The sequence below is a fragment of the Micromesistius poutassou genome (assembly GCF_964030765.1).
Source record: "Micromesistius poutassou genome assembly, chromosome: 17".
Lineage (NCBI taxonomy): Eukaryota > Metazoa > Chordata > Actinopteri > Gadiformes > Gadidae > Micromesistius > Micromesistius poutassou.
Genome location: NC_140287.1, coordinates 5,656,047 through 5,675,597, shown reverse-complemented (window position 1 = coordinate 5,675,597; position 19,551 = coordinate 5,656,047). Strand labels below are relative to the sequence as shown.

The following is a 19,551-nucleotide window of genomic DNA, read 5'->3' as shown; positions in this document are numbered from 1 at the left end:
ATGGCCTCTGCTAACACTTCCTGGTCTGAGGAGAACTTTTCATGTTCCATCTGTCTGGATGTGTTCAGCAGCCCAGTTACCACACCATGTGGACACAACTTCTGCAGAACCTGTATTAATAAGTTCTGGGATGGACAAGTCAAGTACAAATGTCCTGTTTGCAACAAGCTTTTCAACACAAGACCTGATTTACGGGTCAATACCCTCTTTTCAGAGATGGTCGATCGGTTTGTAATGTCTGTACGAGTAAAAGAGCAGCCTTGTGTTGAACCAGCAGAAGTTCCCTGTGACGTCTGTACTGGGACCCAGTTGAAGGCTGTGAAGTCCTGCCTAGAGTGTTTTGTCTCTTACTGCCAAACCCACTTGGAGCCACATCAGAGAGTCGCAGCCCTGAAAAGACATCAGCTGGTCAAGCCGATGGACCGTCTGGAAGACAGGATGTGTAAGAAACACAAGCAACTACTGGAGCTTTTCTGCAAAACTGAACAGGTGTGTGTGTGTGTCAGTTCTGCACAGAGACAGACCACAGGACCCATTCTGTTGTACCTCTAAAGGAGGAATATGAAGCGAAGACGGCCCAGCTGGGGAAGATAGAGGCTGAAGTTCCGCAGATGATCAAGGAGAGAAAACTAAAGATTAGGGATATCAAAGACACAGTAGAATTGAGCAAGAAAGTCGCAGACAGAGACATTGCTGATGGTTTGCAGGTCCTCACTGCTCTGATGCGCTGCATTGAAAAGTGCCAGGGTGACTTCAACCAAATGGTTAAAGAGAGACTGAAAACCACAGAAAAACAAGCTGAAGACCTCATCAAAGAGCTTGAGCAGGAAATAGAAGATCTGACCAATAGAAGCTTAGAGGTGAAGCCACTCTCACACACTAAAGACCACCTCCACTTCCTCCAGGCCTTCAGATCCCTGAAGGATCCTCCACCCACCAGGGACTGGACGACGGTGGAGGTCTGTCCTCCGTCATATGTAGGGACCTTGAGGAGATCCCTGGATCAGCTGGAGGAGACACTGAACATGGAGATGAAGAAGCCGTGCAGTGCTGCTGAACTGAAGAGGGTCCAGCAGTATGAAGTAGATGTGACTCTGGATCCTGATACAGCTTATCCCTGTCTCATCCTGTCTGAGGATGGGAAACAAGTACATCATGGAGGTTTAGAGAAGAAACTCCCAGACAACAACAAGAGATTTACACAGAAAATATTTGTTCACACGAGGCAGAGCTTCTCCGCAGGGAGATATTACTTTGAGGTCGAGGTTAAAGATAAGACAGCATGGCGTTTAGGAGTGGCCAGAGAGTCCATCAACAGAAAAGGTAATCTCATATTGAATCCAAAGAAAGGTTACTGGAATATTTTCTTTAATGAGGATGGGTTAGTATTTATTGATGAACCAGATGTTCATAATGTAAAATACATAGATGGAGCAACTTAAAAGTCCAGCCAATATAGACTACTAAACTCATCGCGCCAAATTCTGTTTTATTTTAGGTAGGATATTCTCTAAACAACGCCCCATTAGTGTCCTTTACGCTGGGGACATTAACCCACCACTTTTTGAAATGGCGGGTTTTGTCCCCATCATCATTGATTAAATATATTAAGAAAAGTTATAAAATGTATTACTTTAGTTGTCTCTGTTTTGTCATATTTTAGGTCAACGATATTGGATATTGTTATCGATGGGCTAATGCCTACTTCTACCGTCAGACAACAGTTGACATTCACTCCATCGACTAGTTCCTGACACACACTGTAGCCTATAACACATTTACATAGTATATCATAAACCCTATGTTGCAGTACATCTAATTGGACTATTTATTTTATATTGTGAGACTTTTCACTTTTTAATTCCATCGCATGTAAACTCCAGCCAGGTGCCACTAATTAACACAGTTTAATTGCATCGTTGACTAACATGAAGGTGTTAAATGAATGCAGCGTGTATATGGCGTTGGCTTGGTGACGGGTGTGTGGAGGACAGCCGCAGCAGACAGAGTGGGAGACGTCTTCCGCTGTCGCTCTCCAAGGTGCTGAATTCTGGCTGAGTGGCGACGTCACACGCTTTGGACAAGCCACCGACCGCGTGATTTAGGAAATCAGCCCCGGTGTACATAATCCATTTAAAAAGAAGTAAGAATGTGAAACACTTTGCAGGAAGAACGACCTGTACCTAATGAGATGAGATAATATAAGGAAAGCGTAGAATTGTTGACAGCTCTTTTGTGCTATACAAAATCGTGGCCAGGCATTAAAAACAAGACTAGTTTGTGGCTATTCTGTCTGGTTCCTAAACCTCTCTCCTACAACTATAGAAGATCATGTTAACCAAACTATACCTCACAATATGACCATTAGCAGGCGTTTGTATCCAGAGCGTCCAGTGAGATGAAGGCCCAGGTCTGGGCTGCTCAGGGAGGACGTTGGGGATCCTCTGGACGAGGAGTCTAAACAAACCAACCCACCGGGTCCCCTGAGCCCCTCAACAGTCCTGGTTCACTGTGGGGCTGCAGGGCTGCCGGCTCCCCTGTGAACGCCCCTTCAGTTCAGCTTCAGTAAGAGGAGGACAGGTGTGTCACATCAGCGCCTAATCAGCAGGGGACCGGGTCACCCTATCAGCCAATCAGAGGGGATGCCTGCAACAGCAGGGGACCGGGTCACCCTATCAGCCAATCAGAGGGGATGCCTGCAACAGCAGGTGTTTCACATAGAGAGGGAGTCAGCGAATAGAAATAATGCAAACCGATCTATAAATGGTGTAGAAAAGATGTCTGCTTGGATTATCGATTAAAAGTCTTGAATGAATTCATGACTTCAGTTCCTTCCTGAACTACGGGCCGTTCTGTGGTTCTCTGAGGGCGCGCCACCAACTGCCAAGCTCTACCAGTCGAGCCACCAGGGACCAGAGATTCTAATCACCCAAAGGATTCCTGGAATTTTTGAGTCACCGTTTATTAAAACGAAAAACAAACTCGCCAGCAGACATGGCCTTTCTAGTGAGCTCAAAGCGAGCAAAATAAAATGTTTGGGAGAATTTGGGAGGAGCGGCACCCAAAGGAAACCCACAACAACACATTGATGAGAGACCTCCTTGCTAACCATCTCACCCTCATTTGTGTTAAATGTTGTGTCGTCTAAAGCGTTATAACGTCCACTAAGGTATTTTATTATCGGTCGGTCCAGGGTTCCTTCCCTCTGGGCTTTTAGGGGGTGTTTCCTTGTGCTGTAGAGGGCTTAGGGTTTAGGGAGTTAAATACTAGCCTAGCTACTAGCCTTAAAGTTCATGTCAATGATTTATCTGGTTTGATTCATCTCTCCCTCTCTCTGTATGTCTGTGTGTGTGTGTGTGTCTCTCTCTCTCTCTCTCTCTCTCTCTCGCGCTCTCTCTCGCTTTTGCTCTCCCCCCTTGTCACTATATACTCTTCCGTGTACCATGACACATTAAGAGAGAGAGAGAGAGAGAGAGAGAGAGAGAGAGCCTGACCTGACCTGACCTGACCTAACCAGACCGACTGACTGACTTTGGTTTCCTGCTGAGTTGTTATGAGTTGGTATGGTGACACCTTTGTGTCACACACGTTTGTGTGTGTGCGTGTCGTGTGTTTGTGTGTATAACAGGGAAATAAAGAACCTTATATAATGACATCATACAGCCATCGTACCGAAAAGTGTTTTCTTGTTTTGTTGTGGTTTGATTGATGAAAGGTGATGCAGTGGGTTACATAGTAGTGATGTGGATTCCTCCTGCTCCAAATCGCAACATGAATGCATAACTTTTTAAAAACGTATGTAAATATGCCCTCAAATGACCCTCTATTAAACACATGCTACTGCACTTCAACAGTTACTGTCAGTTCTGGGTTATCAGGTTACATGAATCAAATGTTCTGGCTCCACCCCAGAGACGATGAAAACCAGATCTGCAATCAAGCCGTGCCCCTTAATGGAAAACTACCGTCTACCAGACATTAGCCAGAATGCATTTTTTACATTCTGATAGTGGGTTAGGACCAGCTCCCACAGCGTGTTTGGTTTTCTTCACAACTTGACTGCAAGTGACCTTGCACACCTTGATAACCCTAAATAACAACTAGAACTAGACTACAAAACCAGTTGTCCATCACTTCAGATTTTCACACTGTTTGTCCCTGGCATGTAAAAGCTACCCATAATGCACCACCAGTGATAATGTGACATTGTTAAATGCCACGGCAGATTTTAGGTTTGTTTTGCTGTCTCTGCACTGGCATTGACAGTGATGTCTCTGAATAGTGAACTTGTTGGTCTGGTTCGTCTGCCCTACCCTGAGTCACGTGATGCAGCTGTTTTATGAGTCTGAGAGATTAGCCTTATTTAAGTACCAGTTTAAACATAATATTGAATCAAAAACCATAATAGCACATATTACCTGGCTATACAGGTAGAGGACGTTTTTATGAAGACTGCACCAGAGAAAACACCTGAGCTAGTTTTTGTATAGGTCTTAATCACAGTTACAGTAGCAAATCACCATTCAATCACCAGAATGTATCCGGTTTTACACCATCTCTTGGTCTGTGTTTTGTATTTTAAAGATTGAACAGATTTGAACACACATCAATGCATTTGAGGTAGCCCACACAGTAAATGAATGTGCCTAAACAATGAAACATCACTGAACTGTGTCCGTGGGGGAGGAGCCAGGTGTTAGAGGAGGAGCCAGGTGTTAGGGGAGGAGAGCAGAGGACGTCTTGATCAGGAAACAAAACTTCCCAGTAACCAAATTCATCCGACTTGGAAGCAGTTCTTTCTTTCAGGAGGAAAATAACACATTTTATAGCAAATAGTGTGACAGACAGAAACCACAGCAAGGTGAGTAAAACAGAACAACTTTGAGATAAGGTAAAACCTCTCTTTCTGTTATAACAAAAACAATGGGATTGCTCAATATATAAACCTTGTTATCTGTGTCTAGGAATGGCCTCTGCTTACACTTCCTGGTCTGAGGAGAACTTTTCATGTTCCATCTGTCTGGATGTGTTCAGCAGCCCAGTTTCCACACCATGTGGACACAACTTCTGCAGAACCTGTATTACAAAGTTCTGGGATGAGCAAGTCCACTACAAATGTCCTGTTTGCAACAAGATTTTTTACACAAAACCTGATCTACAGGTCAATACCCTCTTATCAGAGCTGGCAGCTCAGTTTAGAACGTCCGTACGAGTAAAAGAGCAGCCTTGTGTTGAACCAGGAGAAGTTCCCTGTGACGTCTGTACTGGGACCCAGCGGAAGGCCGTGAAGTCCTGCCTAGTGTGTCTTATCTCTTACTGTCAAACCCACCTGGAGCCACATCAGAGAGTCGCAGGCCTGAAGAAACATCGGCTGGTCGAGCCTATGGACCGTCTGGAAGACAGGATGTGTAAGAAACACGAACGACTTCTCGAGCTCTTCTGCCAGACTGAACAGGTGTATGTGTGTCAGTTTTGCACAGAGACAGACCACAAATCCCATCCTGTTGTTCCTCTAAAGGAGGAATATGAAGTGAAGACGGCTCAGCTGGGGAAGATAGAGGCTGAAGTTCAGCAGATGATCCAGGAGAGAAAAATAAAGATTAAGGAGATTAAAAACACAGTTAAACGCAGCAAAGCAGATGCAGACAGAGAGATAGCTGATGGTTTGCAGGTCATCACTGCTCTGATGCGCTGCATTGAAAAGTGCCAGGATGATCTCAACCAAATGGTTAAAGAGAGACTGAAATCCACAGAGAAACAAGCTGAAGGCCTCATCAAAGAGCTGGAGCAGGAAATAAAATATCTGACCAATAGAAGCTCAGAGGTGAAGCAGATCTCACACACTAAAGACCACCTCCACTTCCTCCAGGCCTTCAGATCCCTGAAGGATCCTCCACCCACCAGGGACTGGACAACGGTGGAGGTCCGTCCTCCGTCATACGTAGGGACCTTGAGGAGATCCCTGGATCAGCTGAAGGAGACACTGAACATGGAGATGAAGAAGCTGTGTGACGCTGAACTGAAGAGGGTCCAGCAGTATGAAGTAGATGTGACTCTGGATCCTGATACAGCTCATCCCCGTCTCATCCTGTCTGAGGATGGGAAACAAGTACATGATGGAGGTGTAGAGAAGAAACTCCCAGACAACCCTAAGAGATTTACACAATATACATGTGTTCTCACAAGGCAGAGCTTCTCCTCTGGGAGATTATACTTTGAGGTACAGGTTAACGACAAGACTACATGGCGTTTAGGAGTGGCCAGAGAGTCCATCAAGAGAAAAGGTCTGATCATAGTGACCCCTGAGATGGGTTACTGGACACTTTACTACAACAAGGATGGGTTGGTATTTTTAGATAAACCTGCTGTCCGTGTCCCTCTGAGAGCTGAGCTCCAGAAGGTGGGGGTGTTTGTTGATTATGATGAGGGTCTGCTCTCCTTCTATGATGTGGAAGCCAGGGTTCGTATGGGTTCTGCTACTGGCTGCACCTTTAGTGAGCCTCTCTATCCATTCCTCAGCCCAGGTCTCTATAATTATGAAGGTAACAACTCTGCCCCCCTGATCATCTCACCTGTCAATCAAACAGACTAGGGCCTTTGTTTGATAATAAAATAATCAAACAACCAAAACAACTGAGGTTGTTTCCTGAATTAGAATCTCTACCATGTGAGATCTGAGAGAAGTGCTTTAATATTGTACTGCTGTATTTTAACAAAGAGAAATTCAGTAGGAAGTGAACCCTGACTATTATAAAATATAACCCATTGTAAATCATTAGATAACATTATATTCTTCATTATGTTTTCTCCAGTTTTTTAAAGGTTTACGGCTACACAATTGTTAATGGTTGCAGTTACGTAGAACATGTTTTGAGGATTAATGTGTATATCATAATCATCTTAACATTACTATTAGTTTGATGAATGACAACACAATCAAATGTAAAAACACTTTTTTGACTTCAATAAAAATGGAAAAAAGGCTTATGAGTCAATGACAACCCAATGACAACCCAACATGTGTAACACACTAAAACAAAGGTCACAGTTACTACATGTAAAGATTATCTTCATGTGTGTGAGTTCCGTGACTGTCTTGTCATCTCTCCTCTCCTCTCCATCCTCTCCTCTTAGTTTCTCCTCTCTCCTTCCTCTCTCTTCTCTTCCTCCTCTCTCCTATCTCTCCTCACATTTCTTGCTCATCCAGGATTGTGTTAATTACTGTCTTGCATACACATTACATGTGTGTAACTATCTGTTTGACGCGTCTTTGCTATAGTCTACTACCTGTGCCCTGGCACATACAAGCAGCAGTACTATAATCAGTGTTATGAGCGACACCCAGTGGCGGGAGCGGGTATCAGATGATAGATAGATAGTTTTATTGATCCCCAAGGGGAAATTCAAGTTCACAGTAGCTTTAAAGACATCACACATAGCATACACATACAGCATAAACAGAAAAAAAAAATATATATATACATGAATACGATGGACAATAAGAGATACTGAATAAACTAAACAAACTAAATAAAATACAAATTCCACATGGATGTGCTAAGGGCTGTATAGGCTTGCAGTGACAGGACAGGGACTGACCCTTTGATACAGTAATACAGCCCTTGTATGGTGCTCGATGATAGTGTGTGTCATGATGGTAGTGTCACAGCCACGGCTGTGGTGCTGTGTGTTCTCCCCCTGTGTCGGCCACACCCCCCTGTCTGTCTCTGAGCCTTGCCTGCCACTCTCGACTGCTCACACCTGGCCTGCATCATCTCATCAACTCCCCTTCAAAATAAACCTGTTCCCCTTCACTCCAACTCCAGTCCTGTCTCTGTGTTCTGCTCTTGGGTCCAGCAGCTATCGCTCCCCTATCAGGTAGTGCAGATAGGAAAGGCAGTGCAAGGATAAAGGATAAAATCCAGAGACCACTAAATTAAATATGGACAATATAAAATAACTATATACACATTGCAATAATATAAAAACGATGACAACTGTAGCAGTACAAGGATAGTTTGAGAAATAACAATTAGTATGTGCATTATGATGAATAGTGTAAACAGTGGGAGAGACAAATCAACAAGTCAATATTGCTGGTGGAAGGAGGGAGGGGCTGTGCATAAGGGCTGATTTAGCCAGTAAACAGTGTACGTGTGTTCTATATCTCTTTCCCTTTAATTGTCTGATTGTACAATTGTATGGCCCTGAGGACAAATTACCTCAGTGTGTCAGGTTTACATGGCAGTGTGCGTAGCCTCCCGCTGATCAAGCTCTTCTGCTTGATGATGGTGTTGTAGAGTGGATGACAGTCGTGGTCCATGATGGTGAGCAGTTTGCCCGGTGTCCTTTTGTCTGATGCTGATGTGATCCAGTTCAGCGCCCACCACAGAGCCAGCCCTTCCAGTCACCCAGCATCCCTCTTCTTGGTGCTACCTCCCCGGCACACCACGGCATCGAAGAGGACGCTGGCAATCACCACAGAGGGGCGGAATGTTCTTTGTGGGCCAATAATCCTACTATTTTTCAGTAGGACTAATTAGACTATTTATTTAATAGTGTGATTAATATTGATGTTTTTTGTTTTTTATTGCATGACTAAGATACAAACTACAGCCACGTGCCACTCATTAATTAATGACGTCCTTGATTACCTCACGAGGGCTACTTAGAGCAGGGGCCGCTTAGAAACGTGCAATGGCTGAGACACCATGGTTGTGACGTCGGGCGAGCGACTCTTCAGGCCTACGCACACACAAACTCTTACACGGTTACAGATACGCAATCACCCCCCTCTACCCCCATCCCACGCCTTCGCGGCTTTTGGTTTTCCCCCCCAGTATGACAAGACGGGTCTGTGTCCAGCGCCTAATGGCTGCAGAGGACCGGGTGGCTGCTTGCCTGTATTGGTTAACCCCCCCCACCCCCCTCCCCCTGTTGCAGGTCTTGTGTTCTCATGTTGTGATTATGTGCTTATGTGCTGAGGTGTTTTTTTCCTGTTCCCACACTGTACTACCCCTAGGAGTATAGTCTGGGGGTTGCCTCTTTTTTTCTCCTCCCTCTCCTCATGTCTTGCTGTACTTTTCTCTTACCCTGTCTTCCGGTCCTGTCTACCCCATGTGTGTTGTGTATATATGTTGGACTGGTCGATGGCCCAATTTCGTTGTGCATGTACTTGTACTTGTACAGTGACAGGGGTTATTATCAATAAAGGTTTATTCATCATCATCACGTCGTCGTTCGCCGGTGAATATTCGCGGTTGTGTAGACTTTACGGTAAAGGGGGGTTGGCGCGTAGTGCTCATGGCTCAGATATGGCCATCTCTCTGTCTCTCACCTCAGGGTTCCCCGGCACTACCGAAGCAAACCACACGGCTCCACGTGGCGCTTTAGTTGTTCCCACCACCGCACTGAGGGAGGAGGGAGGAGGAGAAGCTTTCTGTCTTCTGTTTCTCTGGTCTTTTTTCGCTCTTTTGTAAAGGTTGGTGTCGCTGGTCGACCGTTTTGCTTTATAAGAGAAACACGAGCCAAGAAAGAACAGAGGGGAAAGAACCCAAAAAACAAACCTGTTGTAAAAACAATTACACTCAGGTGTGTGTGTGTGTGTGTGTGTGTGTGTGTGTGTGTGTGTGTGTGTGTGTGTGTGTGTGTGTGTGTGTGTGTGTGTGTGTCCCGCATTTGCCCGTCACGATCGCATTGTTGACATTACAGCGAATGAACTACGCAAAGTATATGGACTCAGCACAATGCATACAAGCAAAAAAATACAACTTAACTGGTTCATACATTTAAATGATAACTCCCTAGAAAGTGTTCTTAGAGACATTCCAAATACTCCTGACATTGTTGTTGTTGATGATCTTTTAAAAACCATTGTGATTCTGGAAGTGGGTTGTTGCTTTGACATGAATATGGACCTGTGTTTCTCTGAAAAAATGTTAAAATACTAGCCATTAATACATGATTTGACAGTAGGTGGCTGGCTATAGCACAAAACTAGTTGGACTCATTTATTGTAGCCTTGGACATGTTCATAGACTCTGTGCTATTACTACTAAGCCCTTTGCTCCTCTTGGGTGTGTAGGCCACTGACGAATATCCTCCATTTCACTCTGCTTATGGCTTTTCGCTCAAGCTCTCCTCAGTTGAGCCCACTCTCTGACATTTCTGCCTCCACACTTCTTCTCCAGCTGTTCCTGGGGCGACCTCTTTTCCTTTTCCCTTGGGGGTTCCATTTCAGGGCTTGTCGGGGGATGTTTGTGGCAGGTTTTCTGAGGGTGTGGCCAATCCAACTCCACTTTCTCTTTCAGATTTATAAGTCTATGGGGTCTTGGCTTGTTCTTTTTCCACAGGTCCACATTGTTGACTTTGTCTTTCCACCAGATGTTGAATATCCTTCTGAGGCAGGTGTTGATGAATGTTTGCAGCCTGTGTGTTGTGTGTTTTGTTGTTCTCCATGTTTCGGATCCACACAGCATCACTTGTTTCACGTTGGAGTTGAAGACGCGTATCTTAGTGTTGGTGGAGATGTTTTTTGAGCTCCAGATCTTTCTGAGCATGTTAAACACGACTCTAGCCTTGTTAATTCTGCCTCTAATGTTGGCATCAGTCCCTCCAGTGGTATCCACAACACTGCCTAGGTAGGTGAAAGCTTCTACCTCCTCTAGGGCAGGGCTGTTCAAGAAGATGGGGTTTCTGGTTTTGGAGTGGATCTTCATCACTTGTGTTTTTGTTATATTGGGAGTGAGACCAAGTTAGTTTGTGAAAGTCTGTCTGTCTTCTTTTGCGTTTGTGTCTGTGTATGTGAAAGGAGAACTATATCATCTGCAAATTCAAGATCCACCGGCTGCTCCCACGTTGTCCACTGAATTCCATTTCCCTTCCCCTCAGTTGTCATGGGTGCTACACACACACACACACACACACACACACACACACACATATGTGCGTGCGTGCCTATGAATAGCTTTTTTCCTACATCAGATCTGGGTGGATCACATTCGGGGAATCCCCTGAAGCCTGGGTAGATCAACGCAGATGAATCCCAGTTACAGTATCGCAAATCACCACTAAATCACCACAATGTCTCTCGTTTTCCATCGGCTCTCTTTTATCTCCAGAAAGAAGTGGAGAACACACATCAAGGCATTTGAAGAGGCCAACACAGCGCATGAATGTGCCCAAAGTCAGAGAGCGAAAGCTGAGACATCAGTGAACTGTGTCTGTAGGGGCGGAGCCAGGGGTTAGGGGAGGAGCTAGGGGGTAGGGGAGGAGCCAGGGGTTAGGCGAGGAGAGGAGAGGACGTTTTGTTCAGGAAAATAAACTTAAGGTTCAAAGAAACCAAAGCCACACAAAGTGGAAGCTGTTCTGTCATTGAGGCGAAAAATTCATTCTCCGTCAGACAGAAACCACACCAAAGTGAGTAAAACAGCACAACTTTTAGAGAAGTTAAAACCACTTTTACCGTTATGGAATTAAAACAATAATGGACTTGCTCAATACATAAACCTTGTCGTCTGTGTCTAGGAATGGCCTCTGCTAACACTTCCTGGTCTGAGGAGAACGTTTCATGTCCCATCTGTCTGGATGTGTTCAGGAGTCCAGTTTCCACACCATGTGGACACAACTTCTGCAGAACCTGTATTTCAAAGTTCTGGAATGAACAAGTCAAGTACAAATGTCCTGTTTGCAACGAGCTTTTCAACACAAGACCTGATTTACGGGTCAATATCCTCTTTTCAGAGATGGTTGATCGGTTTGGAACGTCCGTACGAGTAAAAGAGCAGCCTTGTGTTGAACCAGCAGAAGTTCCCTTTGACGTCTGTACTGGGACCCAGCTGAAGGCTGTGAATTCCTGCCTAGGGTGTTTCATGTGTTTCTGCCAAACCCACCTGGAGCCACATCAGAGAGTCACAGTCCTGAAGAAACATCAGCTGGTCGAGCCTATGGACCGTCTGGAAGACAGGATGTGTAAGATACACGATCGACTTCTGGAGCTTTTCTGCCAGACTGAACAGGTGTATGTGTGTCAGTTCTGCACAGAGACAGACCACAAGTCCCATCCTGTTGTACCTCTAAAGGAGGAATATGAAGTGAAGATGGCCCAGCTGGGGAAGATAGAGGCTGAAGTTCAGCAGATGATCCAGGAGAGACAAAAAAATATTCAGGAGATTAAAGACACAGTTAAACGCAGCAAAGCAGATGCAGACCGAGAGATAACTGATGGTGTGCAGGTCCTCACCGCTCTGATGTGCTACATTGAAAAGTGCCAGGATGATCTCAACCAAATGGTTAAAGAGAGACTGAAATCCACAGAGAAACAAGCTGAAGACCTCATCAAAGAGCTGGAGCAGGAAATAGAAGATCTGACCAATAGAAACTCAGAAATGAAGCAGCTCTCACACACTAAAGACCACCTCCACCTCCTCCAGGCCTTCAGATCCCTGAAGGATCCTCCACCCACCAGGGACTGGACGACGGTGGAGGTCTGTCCTCCGTCATATGTAGGGACCTTGAGGAGATCCCTGGATCAGCTGGAGGAGACACTGAACATGGAGATGAAGAAGCTGCGTGAAGCTGAACTTAAGAGGGTCCAGCAGTATGAAGTAGATGTGACTCTGGATCCTGATACAGCGGCTTGCAGTCTCATCCTGTCTGAGGATGGGAAACAAGTACATCATGGAGGTGTATGGAAGGAACTCCCAGACAACCCTAAGAGATTTACACTGTATTTACATGTTCACACAAGGGAGAGTTTTTCCTCTGGGAGATTTTACTTTGAAGTCCAGGTTAAAGACAAGACTCAATGGTTTTTAGGAGTGGCCAGAGAGTCCATTGACAGAAAAGGTCAGACCATGTTGACCCCTGAGACGGGTTACTGGACTATTTCATTCAACAAGGATGGGTTTCTATTTAATGATAACCCTGCTGTCTCCCTCCCTCTGAGAGCTGAGCTCCAGAAGGTGGGGGTGTTTGTTGATTATGATGAGGGTCTGGTCTCCTTCTATGATGTGGAAGCCTGGGTTCATATCTACTCTGCTACCGGCTGTAGCTTTACTGGGCCTCTCTATCCATTCCTCAGCCCAGGTCTCTATGATTATGAAGGTAACAACTCTGCCCCCCTGATCATCTCACCTGTCAATCAAACAGACTAGGACCTTTGTTTGATAATACAATTAGCAAACCACTAAAACAACTAATATTGTTTCCTGAATTAGAATATCTACTATGTGAGATCTGTGAGAACTGCTTTGATGTTGTACTGCTGTCATTTTACAAGGAGAAAGTCAGTAGGAAGTGAACCCTGACTATTATAAATTATAACCCATTGTAAATCATTAGATAACATTATATTCTTCATTGTCACTTTCTCATGTTTTTAAAGGTTTACTTACAATTGTTGATGGTTGCAGTTATGTATAACTTGTTTCAGGGATTGATGTTAATCATAATAATCGAATCATTACTTTGCTTCTGAATCATGAATGACGTGTATGAATCATAAATAAAATGTATGAATGTATGACTTTTATGATTGAAATGAAAATGGAAAAACAGCTGATGAGTCGACTTACTTTTAATGCCTACCATGCAACAACCCAACATGTGTTCCACACTTACACAAAGGTCACAGTGACTACATGTAAAGATTCTCCTCATGTGTGTGAGTACCGTGACTTTGTCTTGTCATCTCTGTCTCCACTCCTCTCCATCCTCTCATCTTAGTTTCTTCTCTCTCATTCCTCTCTCTTCATCCTCTCTCCTATCTATGCTCTCCTTTCTAGCTCATCCAGGGTTGTGTTGTATTGTCTTGCATACAAATTACATGTGTCTTTGCTCTCTGTCCTGGCGCATACAAGCAGCAGTTCCATAATCAGTGTTATGAGCGACACCCAGTGGCGGGAGCGGGTATCACCACAGAGGGGCGGGACGTTCTTCGTGTCCCCGAATCCTACTATTTTGTAGCACACTTAATTAGACTATTTAATATTGTCAGACATGATTCTCTCTTTTTTTTGCATTTTATCACATGATTAAGGTACAAAATACTTTATTTCTTTCTTAAGTTCTTTTGATCAGCCGTTCAGGTAAGGGTCGTCTGCGGTCTCGTTCTCACAGTATTATTAGAATTGCGTCGTTTAAAAACATGAAGGTGTTAAATGAATGCACCGTGTATATGGCGGTGGCTTGGTGGCTGGTGTGTCGAGTCGAGGATAGCCGCTGCAGACAGAGTGGGAGACGTCTTCCGCAGTCGCTCTCCAAGGTGCTGAGCGACTGGTTTCTTGCCCACTTGTTGGTCTGGTGACCAACTGGTGTGTGTGTGTGTGTGTGTGTGTGTGTGTGTGTGTGTGTGTGTGTGTGTGTGTGTGTGTGTGTGTGTGTGTGTGTGTGTGTGTGTGTGTGTGTGTGTGTGTGTGTGTGTGTGTGTGTGTGTGTGTGTGTGTGTGTGTGTGTGTGTGTGTGTGTGATATTATACCACCTAGTGTGAGTGTGATCGATAAGCCATTACAAGCCGTTTGAAAACCTGCCTTTTCCTGTGTTTTAGTGACATCACGAGTGGGAGTGTCCACCTAGTTGATGATAGATAGATAAGCAACATGTGCTTCAGTCCACTGGGTAGGCTGGTAGACTGATCTATCCAGCATACATGTTGGTGGACACTCACACCTGGTGGCCTAATATCACCCCTTTAACAATACTCAGGATGGATTTAATTGTGATTGTACAGAACAGACGGGATCCAATTATTTGAATAAAGACAATTATTTTACATTATATATTTTAATGATGAACTACGTCTTGATATACAACAAATACAGAAACACATAACATGTATACATCATCTGGAAGATACAAGAAAAGTATCTTTACTTCTACTCCATTCCTACTATAATTAAGTCTACTTTATATAAAAAGGAACAAAGTAACCTTTTAAGTTACCAAAAAGTTAGATTAAAGATACTCACTCACACTGATTCAACCCAAAATACAAAATATGAACTAACTTTGAATTGGCCAAAAATAAATGACCCATAGGTAGGCCTAAATGCAACCACAGCAGTGACGTGGAAAATGTCATTCAGGGTAAAATGACTTGTTGGTTTGTGAAATTGATCAGATTTACACAATGGGTCTTGTGTACGTTTGAGATGATGCATGCAATGGTTTCCAAAATGGCCACCTGGATATTTGTGGCTGCGGCAGAGATGTAGGCTATATATTTGCTGAGGAGCTGTGCACATATATTCAAGCCACTGTTTCAGTCCTTCTAAAGGCATTCATAGTATAGAGACCCATGCAGCATTACCTGCTAACTGGAAGAGTCGAAGGTGGAGTTGTGTGTGTGTGTGTGTGTGTGTGTGTGTGTGTGTGTGTGTGTGTGTGTGTGTGTGTGTGTGTGTGTGTGTGTGTGTGTGTGTGTGTGTGTGTGTGTGTGTGTAGTGTGGTGTGGTGTGTGAGTTAAAAGAAGCTCTGCAGATGTTCCCCCAGGATGTTCTCCATCTCCTGGAGGACCTTCTGGACCTGGTGTTCCACCAGGGCTTTCACACCTAAAGCAACATCCTATATTGGAAGTGAAAGAAGGACGTGTGGGTATATATATATATATATATATATATATGTGGGACACACAACACTTTGACATTATAATTATTTAATATAATATATCTTTTTTTTATTGTTTACATTTTTGCAACAATCAAGTTAACTTAACTTAACTTATGAAGGTGCCATCATTGTCACAAGTAGATGCTCATTTACCTTCCAGATATCTGACTCAACGGTGTGGCTCCTCCTGCATGGTCCTGTCCTCACACAGTTCCAGCAGGTGAAGCTTCTGGCCGTGTTTACCCAACATACTGACGGGGTGCACTGGCCAGCACAATATCTTCTTCAGCTATGCCCATATAGGTAAAAACGATCATTTCTTTATTTCTTCCTTACCCCTTTTTATATTGTGCTTTGTAGATTTATAGGCTACATCTTATGTATCTCTTCCCATGATCATGCTTTATTAAACATCAACTCAATGCCTATCCAAAGGGTGAGACAGATCCACTTTTTTAACACATTGTAATATGCATTGTATATTAGACAGGGAAAATGGGGCCAATAACAATGTCAAATTGACGTCATTAATCACATCATCAAAATATACACAATATAAATATTAAATACACATTTTGAACTTTGTTAAAGCCAAATATATACAAATCAATCTACATCAAATCGTCTGTACCCTATGGGGGATTGTATAGTTGTCCCTGTTGTCAAATATTGGTATGATATCTGACATCTATAACCAATGCTTTACATCTTACAGCAGGGAGCACCAGAACAGAGTGGACCTACAGAGGGGCACAACCAGACCCAAATGGCATTAAAATGTTCTTAACCGGTAAGGGATTATTTGTAGGGGGAAGGAGGATGAGACAATAGACAATGTATTCAACAACAATCAGCTCTCCATCCTCTTGTTTTGTAGTTTACAGCTTGTGTTTGATCATTTGAGAATTATCCTTAAAGTTGTCAGGATGTCAGTGGTTCTTCTTTAAGTTATACATTCTACAACATTAAATTCAATGAGCCTCTTTATTTACCTTCATGAGGAGCATTTTAACATTCCAACCACACATTGAACCGTAGCACCACCGTGTGGCAAAAGTAGTGTACTGCAATTATTGAGTTGTATATAAGTTGTAAAACAACTGCTGCATTATGGTGAGTAAGTAAGTAAGTAAGTATGCAACCATTCCGTTGCTTACAAATTGTCCCCTTAGAGATGACGACCGTGTTCATGTATGGGAAGAGTTCAAAACAATTACAAGAATGAAGCATAAAAAAAGCAAATGTGTGGACGTTTACATGATCCTTTGATCGAAATATTGTAACCATAGCTCTGATTTGAATGTAACAAAAGTCAACTGAACGTTCTGTCTGGTAGTTCCATTTCCCATGAGGCCTTCTTTCTCTTCTTCTTTAATGTTTCTTTGAAAAATATTGGAAGATATTACCAATTTGACAAATAATGCATTTCACATTTCAATATAAAAAGTGCCGTGACTCAATAGTCCATTTTTCCCGGAAAAAAAAATCGAGCACCCTTATTGATATGTCATCCGCGCTGGGCAGGTATAAATATGAATCGAACATTTTCGTTGTATTGGGAGCAGGTGGCTCTACTGATCTTTGATACAGTAGATGTAGAGGGAATCTTGAGGCCAATATACAACTCCTCGTTCAGTAATCTGCGGGAGTTGGCTTAGTAGTCAACCTAGTAATAATGTGTGTCCACGAGACTCATGAGCATTCGCGTGGATGTTGAGTTCAGTACAGCTGCCTGCTCCTTTTTCACACCAACGTCAACCTTTCAAATAACGCTAAACCAAAATAAAGAAATACGGCCTCTATTTATTTTTAAGTTCGCTCTTAAATGATGCAAAAAACACCCTCCCTGCTTCTTCGTTTGAATCGCATCGGTTAGAAAAACAAACGTTTGAGACGGCGATATGTATTGCGTTTAAGACATTTTTTTTTAACAATTATCTGGCTGGAAAAACATAATGCAATATTTTTTTTAAGATCGAAACAAACGTTTTAAAACATATTCACGGCCTATCAGGCTTGCAAAACACATGTTCAACAGATTTACATTTCAAATAATGTATTTGATCCTTTACAATGTGGGATTAAGCTGTTATATGGTGAGACGATGAAAAATGGAAATTGTGTATACTTTCCTAAAGTAGCCTTATAGCCTAACCTAGCTTGCGGGGGTTGTTAATTCGGGATGGAGCTGATGTTATCAATGTTATTATTTAGTAATCTGTTAACATAAATAACATATCGCTTAACACACGCTCTAAAAGCAGGATCTGCTAAGGCCACTGTTTCAGTCCTTCTAAACAAGGCATTCATAGTATAGACACCCATATAGCATTAACTGCTAACTGGAAGTGTCAAAGGTGGAGTGTGTGTGTGTGTGTGTGTGTGTGTGTGTGTGTGTGTGTGTGTGTGTGTGTGTGTGTGTGTGTGTGTGTGTGTGTGTGTGTGTGTGTGTGTGTGTGTGTGTGTGTGTGTGTGTGTGTGTGTGTGTGTGTGTGTGTGTGTGTGTGTGGTATAGTGTGGTGTGTGAGTTAAAAGTAGCTCTGCAGATGTTCCCCCGGGATGTTCTCCATCTCCTGGAGGACCTTCTGGACCTGGTGTTCCACCTCCTCTGAGTCATCTGAACAAGGGGAACAGAAATAGTTAGTTCAACCCAAACCCTACAGGCGCTATAAGGGCTTTCACACCTAAAGCAACATCCTATATTGGAAGTGAAAGAAGAACGTGCGTGTGTATATATGTGGGACACACAACACTTTGACATTATAATTATTTAATATAATATATATATATTTTTTTTTTATTTAAAGTTTTGCAGCAATTGACTTATCAAGGTGCCATCATTGTCACAAGTAGATGCTCATTTACCTTCCAGATATCTGACTCAACGGTGTGGCTCCTCCTGCATGGTCCTGTCCTCACGCAGTTCCAGCAGGTGAAGCGTCTGGCCGTGTTTACCCAACATACTGACGGGGTGCACTGACCAGCACAATATCTTCTTCAGCTATGCCCATATAGGTAAAAACGATAATTTCTTTACTTCTTCCTTCCCCTTTTTTCTATTGTGCTTTGAAGATTTATAGGCTACATCTTATGTATCTCTTCCCATGATCATGCTTTTAACTGCCATAAATATTATTTGTCATTATTTAATATTTTGTTTGTTTATATTTACGTATTCAATTTGTTTTAATATATTGAGTTCGCCACATTAGGTAGGAACCAAAGTTTCCGTGACATATGTACACTTAACAGCCAATTAAGGTGTAACAGCCAATTGACGGTGAAGACGTGCTCAGATTCCTCGTGTGTTGAAGTCATTAAGTTAAGCTGAATAGTGAAGATTTTTTTCTTTTGGATGTTTTGAAATAAGTATTTTTGCGGAAGAAACCTCATTCCCTCATGGTTATGTGCAGCCAGCGAGGTATGTGTATATAATAAGATAACGTTTATTTTCTGAATATATTTGTGTTAACCTTTTACCGTATGTAATGTGTCTATTTTACATTATCGTATGTGTAGTTCGACGGTGGATATTGCAATGGATGATTGTGGACGGAGAGATGGCAAGGAGCAGCAATAAATCCATCAGTAACGAGAACCACGGTGTCGTTTATTTCCTGGAGGGAGTGATAATGCTTTATTAAACATCAACTCAATGCCTATCAAAAGGGAGAGACGGATCCACTTTTTAAACACATTGTAATATGCATTGTATATTAGACAGGGAAAATGGGGCCAATAACAATGTCAAATTGATGTTATTAATCACATAAAAATATACACTATATAAATATTAAATACACATTTTGAACTTTGTTAAGGTCAAATATATACAAATCAAGCTACATCAAATCTTCTGTACCCTATGGGGGATTGTATAGTTGTCCCTGTTGTCAAATATTGGTATGATATCTGACATCTGTAACCAATGCTTTACATCTTACA

General features: G+C 43.0%; 1 protein-coding gene across 1 annotated transcript; it reads left to right on the top strand.

Moving 5' to 3' along the window:
• LOC311361889 (uncharacterized protein) lies at window positions 1-13,154 on the top strand (the record flags this gene model as incomplete). The annotated part of the gene is given in 7 exon segments (XM_084481693.1): window positions 1-504; window positions 507-1,415; window positions 1,664-1,712; window positions 4,965-6,580; window positions 7,733-7,878; window positions 11,315-11,418; window positions 11,527-13,154. Coding segments are annotated over 7 exon segments (4,956 nt in total).
• Between the last annotated feature and the right edge of the window lie 6,397 nt (window positions 13,155-19,551).